General features: G+C 38.4%; 2 protein-coding genes across 2 annotated transcripts in view; one reads left to right on the top strand and one right to left on the bottom strand.

Moving 5' to 3' along the window:
* Nucleotides 1-25,856, top strand: part of grik4 (glutamate receptor, ionotropic, kainate 4) — a 321,677-nt gene that overhangs the window by 111,866 nt on the left and 183,955 nt on the right. The window lies entirely within an intron of this gene.
* LOC306997149 (uncharacterized protein) lies at nucleotides 20,241-25,081 on the bottom strand. Its single transcript, XM_079610275.1, has 2 exons — nucleotides 23,646-25,081; nucleotides 20,241-20,437 (listed from the first exon to the last, which is right to left on the bottom strand). The coding sequence occupies exon 1, from the start codon at nucleotides 24,561-24,563 to the stop codon at nucleotides 23,649-23,651; it is 915 nt and encodes a 304-aa protein (XP_079466401.1). The 5' UTR covers nucleotides 24,564-25,081; the 3' UTR covers nucleotides 20,241-20,437; nucleotides 23,646-23,648.

The raw sequence follows: 25,856 nt of genomic DNA, 5'->3' as shown, positions 1-25,856 counted from the left end.
CCTGCTGTCCTTATAATAGCGCAGGCTTCAGATACTGTAGACAAACCTTATGCTTTTCAGATGTTTATAGAAAGATCCCAGTTTTTCAAAACACATCATTTCACCAGATAAGAAGGCTCAGCATCAATATACATGCACTGCAATGACAAAAATTAGTGTCATTACTACTAATCCGGCATTATAACTTGATGACTCGGATATTTTGACGCTTTCAGAGAGAGAAAGAGGGAAAAAGGAGGTATTAGTCATCTTTATCATGCTTTCATTAGTGGTTGTAATCCCACTGGAGGAAGACGGGGCAGGGAAGGAGCCAAACCCACCATGTTGCCAAGAGGGATTTATCCACTGACTTCATTTTCTCCATTAAAAGGCATTTAACCAGCTGATGATTGCTGGTAAATTAATCACAAACTCTTAATTCTTCAAAAGAGTCACAATACTTTTGAGACTCGTACTCTTAAAAACTTTCAGTCTCGAGATGCCAAACTTCTCAATATCTTCACGCAGTTCTGATAACACAGATAAGATGAGCTAATTTTGCCCTTCACGTCTGCTTGACAGGTTTCAGTTGTGATTAGCCTGTCCGTAGATATATCTATGAATATGCATTCATGTGGTTTTTATTTTTAAACCCTTTCATTATTTTTGTAAATTCTGAAAAATACAACATGTACAGATGTGCTTGTATGCTAGTATTATGATATAAAATCTGACAGCTCATTAAGGCAGTCTAACCTATCTGTCATCTCGCTACTTTTAAATATTTGTTTCCAAAAATATAAACCGTGGGAGATGATTTCTCAGGCAGTCATTGTCATAATTTGCTGTGGCTGTGCATTGTATTTACTTAAAGGCTTAAAGTTAAGCGCAAATGCTGTCTTTGAATTTGATGTTCATTAATTATTCAGGTTTATGTGTAATATTATCTCAGAATTGTATAAAAAGCGGCGAAGGCAGAGCAGAACACTTTGAGGCTTCGTTTGAATGTGCTGATATCATGAGAAAAGGCATGATATGAGGAGAAATGCTACTGCTGCAATTTTCGATTTGGACCGTATGTGTGTGAGAGAGAGACATATTCAGAGGCCAGCCGCTCTCAAACACTTCTCTGATTTTCATATTATTGACTCAATTTTGGAAGTGAGCAGAGATATGCGTTTTTTTCTCATCGCTTTCTCTCAGACCCTAATAGCAAATCCTGAAAAGATCATTTCGAATAGTGGAGGCTGCTGGCTGCCGCCTACGGCGTGACCTGAAAGGACCCTGAATATTGAGCCTGTCTGCAAATCTAGCACATTCGGTGCCACCCATGTGACTCGAGAACTTAACGCTTGATTGGCTGATATTTTAAAATCCTCCAGTGAGAAAACACACACAGGAGGAGTTAAATCATGTTGCAGGTTCTCAGTCAGAGGAAAATGGAGCCAAATGTTCTTCCCAAGTCTTCAGAGCGGACGATTGAATCCGTGCCCTCTTTTAGTGCGGTGCACGAGCCAATCCCCTCACCGGCAGTGGAGTCGGGACTTTCGTGTAACCCTGTGTTATGGACTGCTGCATTATAGCAAAGCTGCTCTGTTCTGCTTATCTTCCCGCTGAATCTCCAAACTGATGGAGATCTCTGCAGTGGATGTTTATTTTAGTTGCTAATGAAGTTGACCTCTATATGAAGCGTTCTGGCATGTGAAGTCCCGTGGAGGCAGTATGTGACCACGGATTTGCACTTTGATAACCCTCCAGTTTCTCTCCAGGCTTATCCTGGGAAAAAGAAGTATAGGAAGTTTATTATGTGGGCGCGTGAATACCAAATGAAACTTCTCACCCTGGTAATCCAATATGTATACACAGGTCTGGAGGTCACTGGGTGTCCTGCATTAATTTGCAGCTTGAAGGTGTGATCAAATTATGTGAAAGTTTGCATGCAAAAAGGTCCATTGTCTATCATCAATACACAGAAGTCACTTTCAATTCAAGCAGCTTTATTTATGACTAACGCCAACCAGTTGTAAAAATCTGCATGGAGAAATCTTTCCCTTTTTCTTGATTGCCTGGATTCATGTTGAAATCCCGCCAACATTTGTAGAACAACGGTAAATGTGACCCACACCTTTATACCTGCTTTCTGATTTAATATGTAAAGTAAAAGCCTTTCATTACCAGAGAATCAGTCTCTTAATTGTCATCATAGATATATTTAAAATGTGGGCGGTTGTTTAAACCTTTACTGTTTGTTACTTATTGGGCTTGATAAGCAGCCAATTGTAATTCATCCCATCATCCTTTGCAGGCTTTTTTTCCGCAGGATGCACTTCCCTCACTGATTCTGAATATTTAGATTCATCACCATGCTCACTGACATGTACACCAAGGTGCCCCGCAGCAGCTGCTTAAATCTGCTGCAATCAAACTGCATTAAACTTTAAATATTCTCAGATTCCACTCTAATTAATCACTTGTTTGAGGGTCCTAAGATTGGGACTCTAATGAGGGGTGTTATGAATGACTGCGAGCTGTGGGAGAACCCAAACAGCTCTTCAGTTTAATTACACGCACCCAACATAAATGCCTTGACTGGATTAGATTCCTGTGAAATCTTTCATTTCCATTTCACAAATGGAATCTTTCATTTGTGCCGCACCTTTCCAAAGATTTTAAGCGTGTTGTTGAGTAATCAAGTTAATGCATTTGAAGTTCTCTCAAAGTTCATATCCATTAATTGTTCACGAGTTCACACAAATGATCATAGTATGCGTATTTGGTGTGATGTCTGAGGGGAAGGCTGTGAGAGAGAATGAGAGAGAGATGAACACATCCTTTATCTTCGTAAATAATGCTGGGCTGAGGTCCAAACGGTTTTTAAGAAATTAGGTGAATTATGTTTTCCTTTGACCAGAGAACAAGGGCTGCAAAGTTCTCTGAGGGAATTTAAAATGTGAGGGTGCGCAGTGGTTTAAATGATGCCTTATATCATGAAGTGTTATGATTGCCATTATAGTCTATTTGTGTACCGTACAACCACATTGAGAGGCTGAACCTGACAGTGCCTTTTGAGCCTGTGCATGGCTTGGTGTCTGTGTGTGAATGTGGGTAATGCAGAAATATATATGTGTGTGTGCAGCTATATTCTTCTGTCCTCTCTGTGGATGGAGGAGATCAAAGGCAGGGCTGTGTGTGTTAGCTCCAGTTTCTCTGGCTATGTCTACTCTTATTCTGTGCTATTATTGATTTCTTTGTGATAAAGACCATCACCCAAAAGAAACACAGATTGCCTTCTTCAATGCAGTAATTGAAGATCTTGCTCTCAGCAGCTAGAGTGTGTTATATCTTATAAATGTATTTATGAAAAGTGTTAGTATCATATCTAGTTATGTGTTCACTGTCTGCTGTCATTACATTTGATTTGCCAGTGGATAAAGATGTATGACAAATTCAGAATGGCAAAACAAATTAAGCTGCCATTCATGGCTTTAAAGCGCTAATTGACTTAATGGCCGTGTAAGATCTCTAGTGCTTTACACAGTGTCTTTATATCAGCTTGAATTTGAACAGAAGTACTGCCATGATGGAAATAAGATGTTGTCAGCTTTTCTGCAAAAGGCCTTTTTCTTCTTATGTAGGTTTTCCAGAGGGATCAACTAGGGATGCACCAATCATGATTTGTCATGGCTGATTCACATTCCGATTGAAGCAAATGGGTTGATTACAGGCCAAACTTGCCTTAAACAAAACCAAAACATCTGTAGCCATTTGACATTATTAGAGACAACCACTGCATTATAATCATTATCCAAACAAAGATGTTACACACATGTAGCATGAGCAGTTGTTTATTTTTTTAAAATTAGATTAGATATTAAATTAGGCTAATTTAAAGCAAAGCTGAATGGTCTGAATTTAGCTTTGTTAAATTAGGCTACATTAAACATACCTGCACAAAACAAAAACAGCTGGCTGACTGAACAAAAATGCAAATTCACTCTTTGACAGTAGGTGGCGCTTATGGAACAGCAGCGATATAGTGTGTTCTTAGTTATTGCTGTACATAGTACACAATACAATATAAGCACTACTTTGATAGGCATTATACAGAGGTAGAGAAAAAAAATTCCATCAAAACTTTTCTGAAGACATTCAGTTCAGGGATACAATCATATAAATCCCCACCCTCAATTCAATAATTATATTTCACTTATTCCTATATTTCAAGCATCACGAACAGTGAGCTTGTTGTACCTGGTACAGTATTTTCTTTGCTGCTGCGTCTGTGTTCTCTTCTTTGCTTCCGTCTCTAACGCGACAGGGTCTCTGGCCTGTTAACATCCTGTTTACAGACTTAATAATATTTCCTCCACACAATTGCACAATTCCATTACATTTTAGGAAAAAATTGATATGCAGTTTGTTTACAAGTCAGCAAAATAGATTGGCCAAAATGAAGCAAAAAATATTGTCGATGTGTGTTTGGAACACAAAAGTGCCGGTTCCGATTGATGGCCAGTCGACCTGTGCATCTCCAGTATCTACTGTATGGAGGCATTCCCCTATGATTTACTCAGCACATTAGTGAGACACATGGTGACAAATGGTGTATGATGAAAGTGATATATCCTCTCTCTTTTTATCTCTGCATGTCCCTCTGTCTGATCGGTCTCCTCAGCATCGGGGCCGGAGCGCGAGGTGACCTGGAGAACTACCACAACGAGTGACAGGCAGAATACATTGTTATACCAGAAAGATTTTACATATAATATAACCAGATTTATTCATTTTACACTTAAGATGTTTTACTTTGTTACATTATTTTGAGGATGATTAAAGCTCATTGTATTGCCAAATATCATTGTTGTAATGTTAAAGACACTATACCCTTGTTTGATTACAAGGGGAATATATAAATATACACACACACAAAATGATATAGATATCTTTTATAAAGAGAATTATAATTAAAATAATGAGTGTCTACATTATGAGATTTTTTGAGAATTGAAATGTGCATAATTCTCCTGCAATGAATGTCACAGTGCAACCCCCCCCCATCCACCCCGCCCTCCCCCACCCATCTTTATTATAAATCATTTAGCCCGTTTCATATTTGATATTTTGTCCGTTCCATATTTGACATTTGGACGAGTTTCTTACTTGTCTACTTCAAATCCCCCCCACAGCTTTTCTATTGTATTGATATTTGACTTTGGCCATTTCGAAATCCTCCGTTTCTTTCTTCTGAGTCATTCTTTTGTGAATTTGCTTTTATATTTTGGGCCATTATCACATTGAAAGGTCCACTTCTGGTTCAGCTTCAACCTTTTTATAGTGTAGTTGGCCTCGCATTTTCTTCAAGCACTCTCTGGTTTAATGTGAAATTCATACAGTATAGTCGATGTTATGATGGCAAGTTTGCGGGGCCTTGAAGCAGCAAAACACCCCCAAACCAAAACACTCCCACCACCATGGTCTTCTTTAGTTCTTAGTTTTGCACCAAGCATCTCCACCTTTGACTCATCTGTCCAGGGCAAATTGTTTCAGAGGTCTGGTTCCTTATGTAGGTGTTGGATTTAGTTTCTTTTTTTTTTTTTACTACTGAGGCTTCTTCCTTGCTGACCTTCCAGATTTGTGCACTTTCTTTCATACTGTTTGAATGGTGTACATCCATATTGACTGTTTCCAGAGCTGCCTGAAGATCCCTTGATGACACCCTGGGGTTCTTTTGAGATTTCCTGAAGCATCTTGCGCTGTGCTGTCGGGGAGATTTTTGGTGGAACAATTAAATTGTATTACGAGTTTGTTCATGACAAGAAACACCCACAAAATGAACAGATGGGCAGCATGTTTATTATGGTGAAAAGTATATCAAAGGTAAATATCAGTTTGAAGTTTTAACAGTGAAACCACTGACATTACAAATCACTGAAATCCAGCGATCATTACATTCACAGCAAATGGCACTTTTTTAAAGAGGAGACAATGTTAAAGTTGGCTTTAAGAGTTGCCAGGCAACAGCCATTACATTAGATGTTTATTCTCTGTCATATAACATCTACCCTCCAATTACAGTAATGACCGGACTTTGCGCTGTCTTCTGCTTTCACTGATGCCTTACAAATTAATCTCCAGCAGGGAAAATTGTAAATGGTGCTTTTCAAAATGCTCAAGGAAGAGCGAGGCATATTCCATTAGCAGAGGCACACCTGTGTGACAGCGCAGAGCCTGAGAACATGAGTAAATGCCTATGAGAACTCATTCACCCACGATAGACAGAGAGATTTCATCAGGTTTTGATACTTTCCAACGAAGACTGTCATTAACAGAATTTGAAAAAGCTCACATAATAAATGTGATGAGTAGAGATCATGCGACAGTCAGTGTGTAAATGCCATCACTCATCCACACAGTGCTTCATTCTCTCACTCCCTCTTGCTGTATTTTACTCTCTTTACCTCTCTTTCCTTGTTCGCTCTGATGATCTCTGGTAATGGAGATATTCGTCTTGCAGGGGCAATAATGTTCATTACTGAGCTATTATTGTGCTGTGCTACATTGGTAGAGATACAGTGAGATCCAAAAGCCACATAGAAAATATGAAATTTATAGTCTGTTTTAAACCTGGAAATAAATATGAAATGAGATGGATGCAATCATTTTCTAAAAGATTTGTAATGATTTTTTTTATAATTTTTTATTGTTATAAACATTGCAATTAATCAACTTTAAATACATATATTACTGTTCTATATTTAAATTATAGGGATAGAAAAAATCTATCGATTATATCTTTAATTAAAGCTACAATATGTTATGTTTTTCACGCTAGGGGTCGCTAACCTCTTACAATAACAAAGGCGTACGTTGATGACGCAAAATTCCGGCAGAATTATGGAACTTGTCGTCAAGCTGATGGATCTAATAATGTTTATGGATGTGTGAATACATTGTTTTTATCATGACTGTGGGATAAAGTAGGGTGCGATTGTTAATGAGAGATATATATCAGCGCCACACGCGAGTCCCGCAGATATAAAGGAATAAGGACCCGCAAGTGCTGTATTAATACTCACACAGGTCAGTTTATTAGACGAATGAAAGGTAACGCAGCGCTGTTTCACTTGGTCTACACTCTACACTATCACACTAAACTGCATTTGAGTGTGGTGAAAGTTATGATGTTATTCTATGTGTTAGTTTGTCTGTATGAGACTAGCAGTAAGCCAGATCATCAACATTATAATAACATACAGATCATATTCTAACATTTCATCATGTTGTCGAACTATATAACATTGATTAGTTTTATGTTACAATTGCTCACCTGTCTAATAAAGTACATGCAAGAGCGTGTCTCTGTCAAGTCGTGACTCGTGAAGCTCTGTCAAGTCGAAGTTTGTCATGGACGCGGAGCTCTCGGCATCTCGAAAACGCCACACTGATATTGATCCTCGTTTTAGTTCTTCTTTTTTCCCAAAGTCTGCTTGCCATGGTCCATAATGCTAGATGTAAGACTGTTGTTCACGTCTGTCGCCATGGTTACTTACTATGGCAGAACAAGAGGAAACCAGGGATAACGCGGATATTACGTCAGTGACTGTCGACAAGTGAACAGGAATTCCGGGACGGCCCATTATTTAAAATTGGAATTTCTCTGAAATTAAAAATCTTTGGGAACTTTTGGGATATTGTAAGTACACAACTGCAGGAAATGTATCCCACTGTGCAAGTGATTTGGGGATATTTTATAAAAAATTTGTACATCGAAAAATCAAATGGTGTTTCCCCCCATGGTTATCTATCTATTATTTTCTGAATAGTTGATTAATCCTTTTATTAATTTACCAATAAATAATAAACAAATATTTACCAATAACCGTTACTAATCTATGTATGAACTTTTACCTAATGATATTATTTATCACAAAAGATAAGGTTTATTCAGAGTAGGTGGAAAGGTGTTTACTATGGCTGCGTTCACAATAATTTTTGGGGGGATTTATAGCACCGATTGCTTTATAGCACCAATTGCAAGTGTAAATCCTGATTTGTTCATTCAGGAGATTAATCTACGTAATCTATGTAATTAATTATATTGACGCGTCATTCCAGCTCTATTCAATTAAATTTTGTTTCACACTGTTTTTATGAAAATATTTGTATTGAAAAACGTTGTAATAAATTAGAAAATGCAAAATAGAAGTATTTTCATTAGAGGTCTCAGACTTTTGCATCACATTGTATATCACAGAATCATGTTTTGTGGCCTGCAGCACTGTTGAAATGGCAGTGATGTGACATTTTAATATTTGAATCTGTGATAATACATGTTTGTGTGTTGGTATCTTTTGGAAGGCAATCTTACAAATCTGATTCTGTCCATATAGGCAAAAATAAAACCACGGCACAATAAATTGGCGTGAATGGCATTGATTTGAACGCCTTAAGGCGAAGCACGACAGAAGGTCAAGTAAAACGCAGCATGATCAGAGTGATGTAATGCTCTTTTTAGGAATTACATTTACTCAATGAGATTTGAGACATTCTCGTTTCATTCCTGATGCATTTGTTGTAATGCCGCTTGTCAGTGTTACAGAAATCTTATAAATGCTTTGTCTGTTTTGAAAAATAAAACCCACAAAAAAAACACGGAATCTATTAATGCTGGGATTTGTATCAGTGCGAGCCAGGCGGGCCTGCCTCTGCCTGGTGTGCTGTAGAGCTGTTTTGTGAATGTTGGCACATCAGTGAGCTTGTTGTTTGCTTTGCAGTGTGTCTGGACTGACAGCAGCAGTGTGTAAAAGAGGGAACGGGGTGCAAGCTTTTGTCTCTCCTGGGTTTCCGGCGCCAATCCAGCCAGTGTTCGATTTATGATTTGATAAAACACAAGTTGCAGTTAATGGAATTTAATCAGGAGAATTTCCCATGCAGCTGAGCTGTGAAAGTTTTCATTGCATTGATTATGGATGTTTGTGTATGTGTGCGAATGTGTGTTCCAGTCCTCATATTTATATGCATTTGCTAGGAGGTGTGGTGCCTGTTTAAATACAGATTTATGGGAGTAGATAAAAATAATTTAATGAACTTGTAAAAGATCAGGTTTATAACACTGACATCTTCCTCCATCCAAATGTACTAGCAGAGCCTGTAGCAGTTGCTTCAGAGTGCTTTTCTGTTTTTTTCCTACTAGTTTTAAAGTGTTTGTTTGTTTTTTGGTTAATGTTAAAGCTCATTGTTCCAGCTTAATAGATAGAGACAACTAAAAATAAACCATGCATAGGCTGATTTCCCCCAAAATTTTTCTGTGGTGCTTTCAATTTATTGCTTTGTTTGTTTGTTTGAGCATCCTGTTCTGCCCGGCGACAGCAACTCTGGCTCAACCAAAAAAATGCAGCAGTGTCCACCCACTTTTTTAGCGGCCTTGGTTTGAAAGTACATTTCTCGTTCATTTTTTCCCATAGGGAAAAAATAATCTTTGTTTGAAGGGGACCTATAATGCAAAATTCACTTTTAGTGTTAATAAATACATTTTTGGTAATAAATATTTTTCTTCAGTGTGTGTACACAACTGCTCTATAGTAACGTCACAGTAATGCAAGCTCCGCCCATGACTGGTGACAATCTCTGCCCTATTAGCTTAGATCCCATAGATATCATATAATAAAGGCTAGATGTCTCGTCCGTGCTGCTGGCCAATGGAGGTCGACGTCCGCACACGGCGGCCATCTTGCCACAGGGGGCTCGCTCACTCGTAACATTGTTTTAATGGTGCATGTACTTTTTAAATAACAATAACTTGCTCAATTTTCTACCGATTTTAAAACGGGTTGGTTTGTTATAAACGTCAGAGATGTAGTTATGAGACTGCGTACTTATGAATAATTATAATATTATAAATTTTAACTTTTCAAGCATCCAGAATTATAGCCACTTTAATAACGTTTGTAAGAAACCAAACTGTTTGTAAATCCGTCAAGATTTCAGCAAAATAAGAGTATTTGTGTTCGTGCAGATCACTCACCTTACAGAAAGCTTCCCTGTGACAAGATGGCCACCGGGTGATGACGTTAGAGACTCCGCCTTAAGACATCTAGCCTTTATTATGTATATCTATTTTAGATCCCGCCCTGAGTGAGCCTCATACACTCCGCTATGTTTATATCCTCGCTAGAGCAGCTAGTGATAAGATGGCTGAGCTATGTAATCATTATAACTGTTCTGTTTTTGGATATAGCAATGAACATAAGAGTGTCCATCTAAACCACTGAGGACACAGTGGATGCATTTATTTATTAGGGGAATTTGCCCAAGAACTTAGCTAAATTCGTATGTAGCAATATCAATAGTAACTTTATTTATATAGCACAATTAAAACAACACAAGTTGACCAATGTGCTTTACAGTGTCACGCAAAAAAACAAAAACAAGCATCATGTTTGTGTGAATCATTTTACACCGGTCTGCTTTGCATAATAGGGTCAGTTCAACGTTGGATTCCTTCTCAAAGAAGGGTCAATAAAAACTGTTCATGATTCAACTTCATATCCAAAACACGCATCACACTTTATATATATTGTGAATGTTTACAAATGGCCTTTTTGTTTGTGCTCCTTGTTAGCACGTTGTACGGCTATTGTGGCTATAGTTACCAAGTCTATGTCATTTGTTTTTTAAACCCCGAAAACACTCACCGTCTGTATAATTCATAAAAACACATTTACTATGCACAATACTGTAAGGTAATAGTCTTTTTAAATTGTGTATGTTTTCTGTGGCTCAGGGGGTATCACTGTTGCCTCACAGCAAGAATGTTCCTGGTACGAGTCCCGACTGAGCCAGGGGTTCTTTCTTTCTTAGTGGAGTTTTCATGTTCTCCCTGTGTCTGCGTGGATTTCCTACAGGTGCTCCGGTTTGCCTCACAATCCAAAAACAGGCTGTGTGTGTGTGTGTGTGTGTGTGAGAGAGAGTCCCCAGCCATGTAATGGGGAAGTTTTTAAATTTGCCTCTGGTCATAGAGCTTTTTAGATGTGTGCAGAGGCTTTTTAGGCCGGGTAGAATCTGCGATCTCTGACCCAGTTTGTTTGCTGGCTTCCATGGCTGCAATACGCTGTGTTTTCCACCAACTGGCAATCCGGCATGTCAAAATACTATTGGATAAATTAGCAGTGGGCGGATCACACAGACCAAAACAAAAACAGACATTAAACACACATTTCAAAGTAGAATAACTGGCTGTAGCATTGTTTTTCGAACACACCCTGTGGTGTGGGTTTTGTGGCAAGCAGGGTGAGTGTTTAGGAAACCTGTTTGAAAACCATTTCACAGATGTAGAATGCCCATCATTTCCTGTTTCAATATGCTCTACTGGAAAATGACAAAGAAGTGACACACATCCAGTGATACTGTTGAGTATCTCATTCAGTATCTCTGATGTACTCCCTGTGTCTTTCAACCCCAGCATTCAGCAGCTGTTGATGGCATTTAAATTATACACATCTCTTATTGCTTTTTAATACAGCCTGTCCTTGGTTATCATACTTATTCTAGGCACATTGCAGTACTGCAGAGCAATTCATCTAAAGAGGAGGAGGAGGGTCAAGTGCCTTCCGCTGTCAGGTATGATTTATGTAAAATCCTGTTTAATATGAACGAAGCGCTCTGGAGGAGTCAGTCTCATGCTGTCCTTAGACCCTCACTGTGCAGAGACGTCCGCTGAATGGGCCTTGATATCGGGGCCCAATGTGATCTCTGCCATTATGACCATGTGTTTTGTTATTAAGGGCTTGTGGCTCTCCAGGTGGCTGCTAACGTGGAAAAAAAGCCACAGCCATTTTACCTGAATGATGCAAAATTATGGAGTGGATTTGACTTGTGTAACGTTAATGTGATGTTATAATGAAAGACAAGAGGAACGCAAAAACACACTAATAACCATGCGCTTTTGCAAGTTAATAACAATAATTAAACTCATGGAAAATAATAATTTTACATTTGGTGTCTAATTCATATGAATTAATACAATCTCAATCTGACATTTTTGTATCATCCTCTTACGCGTCACTGACAGTAACTGTATGTCTAGGGGTGGACCTTCATATTTACTTTTTCTTTTCTCTCTTTTTTTTTGCGTTTTTGTACAAGTTCCTTTGAACACGACATGTCTAACAAGTTGCTTACTGAAAAAAAAAAAAAGTTAAAATGAGCTAGGTGGTCAAACTAGTCTCTTACTGGTTAGTCTGATCAGGATTTCTTGGCATTTTATGGTCAGACCAGTTTGGCCAGGGTAAGAGACATGATAAACCAGTTTAAACCAGCTAGGACCAGCAAACCTCTTTAAGCTGTATTTTTCCATTGAGGTTTTCATGCTACTCCAACTTTCATGCTACTGCTTAAGCCTTAGCTAATTTGCTGGTGAAGTTGGTTAGTTTGAAAGAGGTTTAAGGTTTTTGTCAGTTTTTCAGGCTGGGAGACCAGAATAAACATGATGTTGGTCATGATTTAACCCCCCCCCCCCCCCCCACACCCCCAGTTAGATTTTTCACACTACCTACTGGCCAACACTAGTTTTCTATCTCTCAGCCTGGGTTGCGTTTCCCCGAAGCTAAATATGGTCGCAAGTTTCGTCGTTACCAACACAATTCAACGGAACTTGCGACCATAGTTTGCTAACAAAGCTCCCCTGGTCAGGCTAGTCTAGTTGTTGATTTGAGAGGGGCTTTGGAATATATCAGGCTAAGAGACCAGCTGGCTGATTAGCATAGCCAGCTAAGCATCAGCTTAGCTCAGCTGGGGGACCAGCACAAACCAGCTAAGACCATAATTCCACCTAAGGCTGGTTTAAGATGGCCTTTTCAGCAGGGGTTTTCATGCTAGGCATGTTCTGGGCTCCATTATGCCTTCAGTTTTCGGATCGTAAGCGTTAATATAGTGAGACAGATGTTCTCCTGTGGCTCTCTGGTGAGTTAACAATTACCAAGAAAATGATGGATTGATTTACATGGCAGGTAAAGCATATGAGGCGGTTCTTAGTGAAGACAAGAGGTCAGTTCATTCTTTCTTTCACCGGTTTATGGATCGTGGACGAGATAGACTCTGTGGGACGAGACTTATCGTGTTTTAGGATCATTTGCATACTGGAGGAAGAATATGAGGTGTAATTTACAGAGAGGAATGAGTGCGTGATCATCACTTTCTTGCTTACAAACGAGGTTGTTCCTGTGTACACCGGCAGCACTTAAACCCTGTCAGCATTTGATTTCCCTCTGGCTAGCGTGCTTATGCTGCAACCATTGTTGTTCTTACACCCATAAACTTCCTCTTTAGGCCCTCAGCGCACATCTGTTTGTACCACAAGCCAACAATATGTCCAGCAGAATGGGGAATTGTGCATCTAGAAAGCTTGGATGGAAATTTATGGGGCAATTTGCCAGTTATTTGCTAAGGCACAAAGGACTGGAGTTGATGGAGTTCTGTCGGTGGGAAGTTGATGGCACCAGCTGTTCTTCCCAACCTCTGTCTGTGCATGCTGAGGAACTGTGGTTTAAAGTGACAGGCCTGAAGGCTGAGGGTGATGTCCTGGTTTAAGATCAATGGGCTGTGACATACAGTAAGAACCCACTGTTTCGCCCAGGGGTGGGTCACCATGGTTGATTAATAAGTCTGACAATCATCTAGTTGAGAAGTATTATACTTAAATTTGTTAATCAAGGACCCATTGCGTTGATCTAAAGAGACATTGATATTGTTACCAAAGACTTCCATTTCAAATAAAAGCTTTTGAAAGCTTAAAAAAAAAAAAGTAAAATAATAAATAAAAAAACTTTATTTTGAAGTCAAAGAATCTTGAAAAAAAAATATCACAGCACAACTGTGTTCAACTGGTATTAATAGGAAATGTTTCTTCATCACCAAATCACTCAGCATATTAGAATGAATTCTGAAGGATCATGTGTCACTAAAGACTGGAGTGATGATGCTGAAAATTCAGCTTTGCCATCACAGAAATACATTTTAAAATATATTCAAATGGAAAAATTATTTTACAGTGTAATAATATTTCACAACATTACTGTTTTACGGAATTTTTTATCAAATAAATGAGACCTAGGTGAGCATAATAGATTTCTTAAAAAATATATACATAATTATATACCGGTAAGTATTTTTTAAGTAATTTATTTTAAGAATTATATTATAAATTAATTTTATAATTATAGACACGATATTGGATGTTATCTTTGATTCACATCAAAGTGCAGTACATTTGATATGGTTTGATAAACTCTATAATGCTGTTGTTGTGTCTCTAAGCTACGATGTGTCCTCGCAGCGTACCTACTCCTCTTTCAGGAAACACACCGTCTAGCCTTGTTTCAAAAATTCTCCATCATTCCCCCAGGAGACCTACAGTTATTGTCTCTGTTTCCATCTGATGTCCTCAAACCTCATGTCTCCGCTTACTTGTGAAACCATGTTACAGCCTGAAGGCATCTGAACCCTAACCTTGACACCAGCCCTCTGGCTACTGTTTTTTGCACAACGTGCTTTGGCATCTTCAGTCTAAACATCTAGCTACAAGAGAAACAAACCTCTGAAGACCGGCAAAGTTCAGCAGCATGCTAGTCCTTCATTCTATCCTGCAGCAAGAGGAGAACTACAACCCTGCATAATCGGCATGCACTAGCCATGAACTCTAGCTGAGCTCCAAACGTAAGCCAGCATTCAACAAAGCGGAGACACAACAGCGCAGTTAGCCGGGATCAGTTCTGCTCCGCTTTCTGCCTCTTTCATGCATTCAGCCGGACAAGCCATGTAGAAATCTGCTCTGTGGTTTTGGCCAAACACAAAAATAGTATCACTTGAATTTACATTTTAAGTCTTAGGGGCGAATTCACAATCGCAGCACTATTGCGTGAGGTATTTCAGCACATGAAATATGAATCAATAGCCTACACTATTGAAGTTTTACTCAATGCAGTTTAGGATGTTTTTAAGCCCAATTGAATGCTTTACATTTTCCTCGGCAGACCTTCTTTGTTTTATTCACATTTCCAGACTGTTTAAACACCCAATTTACATTCAAATTATGTTCCTTTGCTCTTTTTCCTCTGGTACCAAGCCACAAAGTCCTTTCTAATCACACGTTTTCACCTTTGTGCCCTCAGAATACATTTTCTTTTGTTTTTTTAATGAAGGAAGTGTTCGTCCAAGCCGCACCTGTTTGAATCGGATGTGGAATGACTGACATCTGTCTTGGCTGTTTCACATGTGCGTTCGTGCTGCAGTTGGAGCTGAACACCCTCATTTAAATTCAGTACAATCAGTTTTCATGAGCTTCAGCAGTGTTAAACCCACGGCTACATTCTGACAACTTACCCATTTTAAAAACACAGCACAGTAAAGATGCTTAACAACTCTTGACACTTAAATGAGAAGTGTCTACATTATATAGATTTAAAACAGGGTTGCGCTTTCATTTAGCATAAAAGTGGATGTGTCCAAGCAAAGGGGTTCATCCTTTCACCAAAAAAAAGAGAAGAATAAAAAAATTAGGTTACAAATGCAATACTGATATGTTTCAGTTGAATGCCAAGTTTTTTTCCGAAATTGTTTACGTTTACAATGTGCTATTCACTGTTGCTAGAATATTTTAGTGTTGTTTTTGTTGATAACTCAAAAGTTAATTGTTGTAATGTTGATGTTTGCTTGTAACATGAGCATACATATTGGATATATGTATCAGTTAGAAGTTTAAATAAATATATATACCGGTATTCGATTATATGTAATTATACATATCATATACATATAATCTGTTCTGTCTACTAACACTCACTAAATCTTAATAATTTTATAAAACTGTTAAATGTAATCTTTAGTAAACCTCATAATTAATATATTATTTAATTCATTGTGATGCCTAAATTCATGTAGCATTTAAAATTATTAATTTTGCTTTTTATTTATTTATATTTAGACGAATTAGTACATAATTTAGCAGTTATTGGCCATAATATGAAAATAAATTTTGGCTTATCTATATCAAGCAGTATTTTAGCAGTGGTGTCCCTAGTATATGCATTAATATAAAGTCCAGTGTTTGATTTATTGCTGTGATGCATTGCAGATATCTGACACACTTGGTTATTGATCTCCATATTCATTTTTTAGAAATGTTGCGCTGGTCTAGTATACTCTTAACCTTTCATGAGCAATCATTAAAAGTTCAACATCACCTGCTTGAGTTTCATGAAAGTCTCTGTCTGTGCTGCTGAGATGTTTGCACAACAGTAAATGAAACATAAAGAGAAGGAGAGTGCTGTAGAAAATCTCCTTAAATTTGAAGTAAAACAGCACTGGGGGAGTTATGGTGAAGAGGGATTGCAATCTACCAACTCCTCTACATTGCCTGAAGTGGTTGGCACTGGCAGATCTCTGAAGTGGCAGCAGGGTCTCGGATGTGCAGGAAGTTTAACCCCTTCTTGTTCTTCAGCTACCTTTAAGCTACAATTGTGAGGAAAGCGAACAATACTGTTATGACAGCATGGTTATGCAGAGCTGCGATTAGATTTTCACATGTGTAAATTGACAGTCGACCCAGACAGTTCACGTGTTTGGTTTGTATTTATAGCCATTCAACTGTTTTAATGGCATTGTGGTTTGCTGCTGCTGTAAATAACTTCTTTTTTTTTTGCACCACTGTACGGAGACTCTAAAAGGACATGAAGGGGAAAAAAAATATTAGATGGAGGAAAAAATATTTGCATTCTCCCGCACGTTTTGCGTTCCCCCGAGAAAATTTGCGTTCCCTCGCAAAACTTTTGCAAACAAAGTTTCTCAGCGATTTTTTGTTGTTGTTGAAAATTTGTGTTCCTTCGTAAAACTTTTGTGAGTGAACGCAAAGTTCCTCGGGGGAGCTAAAAACATTTGCGAGACCACGCAAAAGCATTGACAAATATTTCTTCCTCCATCTCATATTTTTTTCCTTCACCATGTCCCTTTAGGGGCTCTGTACCACTGTGCACAGTTTGTGCCATGAAAAAAATTGAAACCCAGTTTTGATTGTGGATGGTGCTGTTTCTGTTTGTGAAACCTGTAATGCAGTCTTGTCCTAGAAACTGACAGAAGTTTGGGAAAAAAGCTACAAGTTTGTTTTGACACTTTCCTCCATGAGGTAGACACAGAAATGTGATACACAGTTAAATATTAGCTACAGTATGTACCTTATGTATTGTACCTATGTACAATATATATATATATATATATATATATATATATATATATATATATATATATATATAACACAGTGCAGCGCTTCCGGGTTCTACGTCAGAACGGCGCCTCAGTATTTGCCGACACTGTTCACGTGAGCACCATGAAACATGCATGCACAAAGCTGGCGTTCTGACGTAGAACCTGGAAGCGCTGCACTGTGGTTACAACATGAACAGTGTTGGAGACTGACACAGAAGAGAAGAAATTCTTCAATTAAGTTGTTATTTTGTTTTGTTTTTTGCACACAAAAAGTATTTTTGTCGGTTCATAACATTAAGGTTGAACTGGACTATTTTAACAATGTCTTTACTACCTTTCTAGGCCTTTAAATTGGTGATAACGTTGCAGTCTATCTGGTTTCAGAAAGCTGGGTGCAGTGGTATTACATTTGTGTCACTGGAGACAGTTTAAAGTGTTTATCTGGGATTATGTATATTAGATGTAGTGAAAATTTGCACTTGTAAGTGCCTTTAATATACAAGCTGAGGTTGACCCTGTATACCTGACCTCATTACTGACCGATGACAGGCTTAATTGTAGTTCTTTCCTGGATTGTAGAGTATGTAACAACTGTATAAGACCAAGGGCTGTAATAACATCTTCTCAAAATTAAAAGTTCAAAAGTTCAAGAATGAAGTTCAAAATATCATAATTACTGTGACTATTGAAATGTATATTTCATTAGTATTATATTCATCTTAACTGTTTTGGTTTCAGAGCTCTGCACTGGCTTTAACTCTTGAACTTTTCACCCCTATCAAATGCCGGTATATGTGAGGATTGGGACTCATTTTTGGATTACCAGGAAAGAAACAACCAAGAACACAAAACTCAGCATGTTTAATCTCCATGCTCATTTCCTGTATAGTATTGCTGCTTAATTAGTATGCCACATCGTCAGCTTACAAAACTCCAGCAACAATACCTGTGAAATTCAATTTCCCTGAAGCTGGGTCTCTGGCTCATTTTAGCATCTTGTCATTCTGGCTAGCGCACTTTTCACTCTGATGCCTTTGTTCAGGGAATTTACTGTAATTACCAAATCATATTGAAGTTAACACCGTTTTCTCCAATGTTCATTTGTACAGACAGCCATCATCTTCTGGGTGAATGCAAGTACTTTTGAGATTTGCTTCTCCTCTACAGTTAGCATGACCTTGTTTGCCCCTGCTGGTAGATAACTGTAACTACACTTTCCACTAGCATGTTTACTCATTTGGCCAGAGGATGACTCATTCATCCATCCATCCATCCATCCATCCATCCATCCATCCATCCATCCATCCATCCATCCATCCATCCATCCATCCATCCATCCATCCATCCATCCATCCATCCATCCATCCATCCATCCATCCATCCCAGGTTGGGAACCAAGGAAGGTTCAGATTTTTCTCTGGAAGGCCTTTAATGGGTTTGGGACATTTCAATGCTGAGTCTGGCATTTCCAGAAAGTTTTGATCTGAATAACCACAGTGAGTGAGTTTCATACCGCAGTGATGATGGCTACACTTGGCACAGTACTTTGCAGAGAACACACTTTTACCCCTTCCACCTGCCGTAATCACTACAGCCACAATGATTGCTTTCGAACAGGTCTCAGTGGTGAATAAGCGGTTTTGTTTTGCTTGTTTGTGCAGCTTGGAGTTTGATGGCACTAGTTTTGTTTACTGCTTCAAGTAGTGAGTGCCACCTTAAATCACAAACAATCCCGCAATGGCAATGTGCTACTGTATTGTTTTGCCATTTTTCTAAGTGTAACGAGCCTTTTAACACTAAAAATGCATTGCTGTTAAGTTGACCAATTTTTGGCCATTCTGCAACATTTACCTCTTTATTCTCAGGACTTTCTGATGAGCTGCACATTTATTTGTACAGTGCAGTACAAAAGAAAATCGTACTCATTATTCTCATTACTCATAGTCTTGTTGTACAGTACAAATATCCAAACACCCTTAAAACGAGACACATCTGCTTGAGAAACAAAATTGCACACAATTTAATTGTTTTCGAAGAATACAAAAACCTTGAATTGTTTATTTTTCTTACCATATTTGCATTTTTTCATTTAAGCATAAGCCTATCTATATTGTGCTAGAGAGAGAGAGAGGAATTTTGTTCTAATGGAGAACATGGAAAACACCATGTGCTAATGGAGTAAGAAAAACAAACCTAACTCAATATATATTCTCTTATACACAATTTTGCTTCTCAAAAAAAAAAACACAATTGTGTCAAAGGATGTTTAGATATTTCTACAGGACAAGTCAAAATTACCAAATGTCATACTAATATATATAAATTAGCCTGCAAAAAAACTTACAGCTTAAACCGCGTGTGTGTGTGAGAGAGTGTGTGTGTGTGTGTGTGTGTGTGTGTGTATATATATATATATTAGTGCTGTCAATCACAAGGTTAATCACACCTAACATTTTTTATATTTTTTTATAGTGTAATAATTTCTCATTTAATCTCCAAATTATTGTAGAAACAAAGACAGTACCCTATATTTCAAAAATTGTTTAATGACATATTTTTTTTAATGAAGGCCAGCATTAACAATACCAATACCGCTACTGATGTCTTCATGACTTCATGCCATTCAGCATTACAGAACAATTGAAAGCTATACATTGTAACATTTATTAGGCTTTAAAAAATATAACAGCTTTTAATTTAAGTGAATTAAAACAATCTTCACATAAACCCATTGTAATAAACATCACACTTACCCGTGCCAATATATCACAGCTTAATTTTTTCTTATGGCCTAGTCAGACCAGTTCAGATTTTTACATGCCCTGTCAAAATGCACAAAAAGTTATTGTTTTCGTAGTTTTTGACCCATGTAACCTTGTAAACAGTGTTTTAAGATTTGATTTTCAGGTAGGTATAACAGGTAGGATATATACAGAAATTGAATAAAGTCATCAAACACTTCAGTCTTCACTACATAAATTCAATTCAATTCAATTCAAGTTTATTTGTATAGCGCTTTTCACAATACACATTGTTTCAAAGCAGCTTTACAGAAAATGCATTTCAAAAATATACATACAAAAATACAGTTAGTTAATCATGAAATTTAGGGCATAACATATCGCCGGCGTTGGGTCGTCTCTTCACAGGCGTCGAGTCGTCTCATCACAGGCGTTGGGGCATCTGAAGTCTCCATGAGAGGCTGGATACTAACTGGAGCTGACAAACTCTATTTGAGTTATCTCGGGACAGGCGTCCCGAGATAACAACAAAAAAGGCAGATGGGAAATAATTAGCATAGCTGCTGTTCTTAATATGAATGCATTTGATCTGATTTAACTGTAGTATAAAAGGTATGAGATGCATCATGTGAATGCTTGGCTAAAGAGATGCGTCTTTAATCTAGTTTTAAACTGGGAGAGCGAGTCTGAGCCTCGGACAGTATCAGGAAGGCTATTCCAGAGTTTAGGAGCTAGATGTGAAAACGCCCTCCCTCCTTTAGTGGACTTAGATATCCTAGGTACGACCAGAAGCCTCGAATTTAGCGATCTTAAAGAGCGCGATGGAATATATGGCGATAGAAGATCTCTTAAATACACAGGAGCTAAACCATTTAGGGCTTTATAGGTCAGTAACAATACTTTGTAATTGATACGGAACTTAATAGGTAACCAGTGTAGAGATGATAAAATTGGTGTTATATGATCATATTTTCTTGACCTAGTAAGAACTCTAGCGGCTGCATTTTGGACTAACTGTAGCTTGTTTACGGAGGATGCAGGACAACCAGCTAATAGAGCATTACAGTAATCTAGTCTCGAGGTCATGAATGCATGAACTAACTTTTCTGCATCAGAAACTGATAGCATATTACGTAGCTTAGCAATGTTTCTAAGGTGGAAAAAGGCTGTTTTTGTGACATTTGAAATATGATTTTCAAAAGACAAGTTGCGGTCTAGTATAACACCCAGGTCTTTTACTGTAGAGGATAAAGTAACAGGACGTCCATCTAGATTAAGGTTGTATTGTAAGAGGTTTTGTGGGCAGTTTTTTGGACCAATCAGTAATACCTCCGTTTTATCTGAATTTAATAGAAGAAAATTACACGTCATCCAATATTTTATATCTTTAACACACTCTGTCATTTTAGATAATTTAGTGTTATCATCTGGTCTAGATGAAATATATAATTGAGTGTCATCAGCATAACAGTGGAAACTTATTCCATGTTTTCTTATAATATTACCAAGTGGCAGCATATAAATTGAGAATAGCAGGGGGCCTAATACAGATCCCTGCGGCACTCCATAATTTACTGACGTTATCTTTGATTTTTCCCCATTTAAATGGACAAAATGGTAACGGTCTGATAGGTACGATCTAAACCAGCTTAATGCCTGTCCCTGAACACCAGTGTAATTTTGAAGTCGATCTAAGAGTATTTTATGATCTATAGTGTCAAACGCAGCACTAAGATCGAGTAAAACTAGTATTGAGATACAGCCTTGGTCAGAAGCTAAAAGTAAATCATTTGTAATTTTAACCAGCGCAGTTTCTGTGCTATGATGTGGCCTGAATCCTGACTGAAACTTTTCATAGATATCGTTTTCTTGCAAGAAAGAGCACAGTTGAGCGGACACAACTTTTTCTAGTATTTTAGACATAAATGGAAGATTTGAAATGGGTCTGTAATTTGCTAGGTTATTTGGATCTAATTGTGGTTTCTTAATAAGAGGTTTTATAACTGCCAGCTTGAATGTTTTTGGAACATGTCCTAAAGATAGAGACGAGTTAATAATATTGAGAAGAGGCTCTTCCACTACAGGTAACACTTCTTTCAGTAGTTTAGTGGGTATTGGATCTAATAAACATGTTGTTGGTTTAGATGCAGTGATAAGTTTATTTAGCTCTTCCTGTCCTATAGTTGTAAAGCGCTGTAGTTGTTGTTGAGGGGCGATAATTGAGGCTGAATCATAAGACGCTGTCAAAGATTGTACATTTACAATTGTGTTTCTGATGCTTTCTATTTTCTCAGTGAAGAAATTCATGAAATCATTACTATTAAAATGTAACGGAATATTTTGTTCAGGTGATGTCTGTTTATTTGTTAATCTAGCCACAGTGTTAAATAAAAACCTTGGATTGTTTTGGTTATTTTCTATTAGTTTGCGGAGATGCTCAGCCCTGGCTGCTTTTAGAGCCTTTTTATAACGTGACATACTGTCTTTCCACGCGATTCTAAAGACCTCTAAATTAGTTTGTTTCCATTTGCGCTCTAAGTTACGAGTTTCTCTCTTGATAACATGCGTAGCACTGTTGTACCATGGTGCTTTAGTTTTCTCTCTAACCTTTTTTAATCTAATTGGTGCAACAATTTCTAATGTACTAGAGAAAATGGTGCTCATACTGCTAGTCATTTCCTCTAGTTCATCTGTTAGTTTGGGTTCACTGAGGAGCGGAGATAGATCAGGTAAGCTATTCAAGAATCTATCTATAGTGGTTGGAAGGATTGTTCTGCCTGGTCGATAACGTGGCGCAACATGACACATTTCAGCCGTACGTAGTATGCAAGTTACCATGTAATGATCAGTGACATCATCACTTTGCGGTATAATATCTATATCGGTTGGATCGGTTCCATATGATATAATTAAATCTAGAGTATGATTAAGACGATGAGTGGGACCACTAACGTTTTGCTTGACCCCAAAGGAGTTTAATAAATCTGTAAACGCAGCTCCTAACGCATCATTTGTGTTATCAACGTGTATGTTGAAATCTCCAACAATTATTGCCTTATCGGCATTGACCAATAGATCTGAGAGAAAATCTGCAAACTCTTTTAGGAAATCAGCGTAAGGCCCTGGCGATCTATATACGGTAGCCAAGGCTAGAGATAATAGGGATTTCTTTCTTACGTCTGGGAGCGTAACATTTAGAACAAGTACTTCAAACGAATTAAACCTGTGGCCTGTTTTCTGAGTAACATTAAGAATATCTCTATAGATTGTTGCAACACCGCCGCCACGACCAATCAGACGGGGCTCATGCTTATAACCGTATCCTGGAGGAGTGGATTCATTAAGACCGAAATAATCATTTGGTTTAAGCCAGGTTTCAGTAAGGCAGAGTACATCAAAGCTATTATCAGTGACCATTTCATTTACAATAACCGCCTTAGGTGTAAGCGATCTAATGTTTAGAAGACCTAGCTTTAGAAATTGTTTTTGTTCACTAATATTGAGATTTTCTGGTTTAATCACAATTAGATTTTTCTTAGATCCTGCAGTAGATTTATTGTTTGGCCTCACTAAACGAGGAATAGACACAGTTTCCATATAGTGTTCTACACTGGTACTTATATCAATTAATTTGGGACAGCAAAGAATGTGATTTGGACTTTGACTTACTAGTCATATGGTGTGTAACGTCTTGGAGATGTTGTCCGACAGAACAGCCGCTCCGACTCTGCTGGGGTGCAGGCCATCAGCACGGTAGAGCCTAGGTCGCTCCCAAAACAGATTCCAATTATTTACAAAGAGCAGTCTCTGTTCATTACACCATGACATCAACCATTCATTTAGTGCAAACAATCTACTGAACCTTTCTTGTCCTTGTCGGTACTTGGGAAGCGGTCCAGACACGACGATCTTTGCTTCAGGCGATGTTCTGCGTACCGTCTCGATCAGGCTCCTGTAGTCCCTCTTCAGAACCTCCGTCTGCCGCAGCCTGATGTCGTTCACCCCCGCGTGCAGCACGACAGCTCCGACGCGCTCGTCACCGTTCAGGATCTCGGGGACCTGCGCAGCGACATCGAGAACACGAGCACCAGGAAAGCAGTGAGTGCGCACCATACCTTTACCTGAGGTAGCGCGGACATGCCGGACCATGGAACTGCCGATGATCACAGCGTCGTCGCGTTCCGTCTCGCGAAGAGGGGAGAAGCGGTTCCGGGTGGAGATCTCGAAGACCGGGAGGGGCGGAGAGGTCCTTGCTCTGGTCCTGGCTCGTGTCTTCCGCTGTGGCATCATCCAGGGTCCATGGTGCTGTGTCGGTGTCGGGGTAAACGAAACCAGGGGTGCTCGGGTCCTGTGCAGAGAAATACACGGAGTAGAGGAGGCCGGAGTCGAAAAGTTACTAACCACTGACTTGTGAGCATCGGCGCGTGATGCTTCAAGCGCTGATCGTCGGTCTCGCAGCTCGGCCTGCCTCCCCAGCAGATCACGGATCTGCTTCTCCACGGACTCCAGCTCCAACCGCACCGAATGCAGCTCAAACGTGTCCTCACCTGCACTCAGAGGTAGACACACATCCGATATATTCGCCATTATGACAGATGAACAATAAATTAGCAGTGATGCTACCAATATCACTACTAATTTAGGACTGAAATCATGGATAGAACCCGTATCCTTCCAGTGATTCGAGTGTAAATAAGACGGTCGATAGGCGAGACCACGCGTGCAAATGCTAGCGGGCTAACTTAACGTTAGAGATAGTAACGGAAGTTCGGAAAGTTGGATATAACCAGCGATATCAAAGCAATCCGATTGTTTTTTTATAGAGAGTAACGTTAGTATCGGAGATATGTTCACATGCTCACAAACTAACAGTTAAGCGATTCGAAACACAAACTCCAAACACAACCAAAGCGGTTCGAACACAGACACAAACTTCAAACACAAACAAGCGATTCGAAGCACAAGCACAAACACAAACTCCAACACAAACAGAGCGATTTCAGTGATTCGAGTGTAAATAATACGGTCGATAGGCGAGGCCACGCGTGCAATGCTAGCGGGCTATCGTTAGAGATAGTAACGGAAGTTCGGAAAGTTGGATATAACTAGCGATATCAAAGCAATCCGATTGTTTTTTATAGAGAGTAGTATCAGACAGTGTTGGGCAAGCTACTTGGAAAATGTAGTGAGCTAAGCTAGCAGTTACTCTACATTAAATTCAGCTTCACTACACTGAAGCTCCTCCCTGGGAAGAGTAGCAAGCTAAGCTACAGTAATATGGCAAAAGTAGCTTTCTACTTCTAAGCTATTTTTTTTTTTAATTCATTTTTTTAATTTTTAAACATAATGTCAGTCAAACAGATAGGCAGGCATACTTTATCAGTTCAATTGTTTATTCACAAACTGTTCAAAACCAATTAAAAATAATAATAATAATAATAATAATAACTATATAAAAGTATAACAAAACCAGGTGTTGAGAGTGTGTGCATCTTTCCATTAAGCAAATTTCTCACGGGTCAGCTCAAGGATTGAGATTGGTACGTGATGTCCACATCCGGAGCAGAATGTGGTGGTAATGCACCTAAAAGCTGATTGTAGGGCCCTATGATTTTTTTAAATAATTTTTTTCACATTCTAAATTATTATTTTTTTTTATTTTTTTTCTGTATTATGTTTTTTCCCGTTTTAATATTTTTGGACTCCCATTTTAATGGTTAAATAAAATTTTAGTAATCAAAATGCATGTCTAATTAATTGAAACCATGAAACTTATACAATTTAACAATCATCTATTAAAATATTAAAATAAATAAGATTTAGGGCACTATGAATTTTTAAAAAAGAATTTACCAAATTTTCTTTTCTTTTTGTTTTTCT

The sequence above is a fragment of the Phoxinus phoxinus genome (genome assembly GCF_949152265.1).
Source record: "Phoxinus phoxinus genome assembly, chromosome: 4".
Lineage (NCBI taxonomy): Eukaryota > Metazoa > Chordata > Actinopteri > Cypriniformes > Leuciscidae > Phoxinus > Phoxinus phoxinus.
Note: the sequence above shows the minus strand (reverse complement) of the source record. Positions and strands in the feature narration are given on the sequence as shown.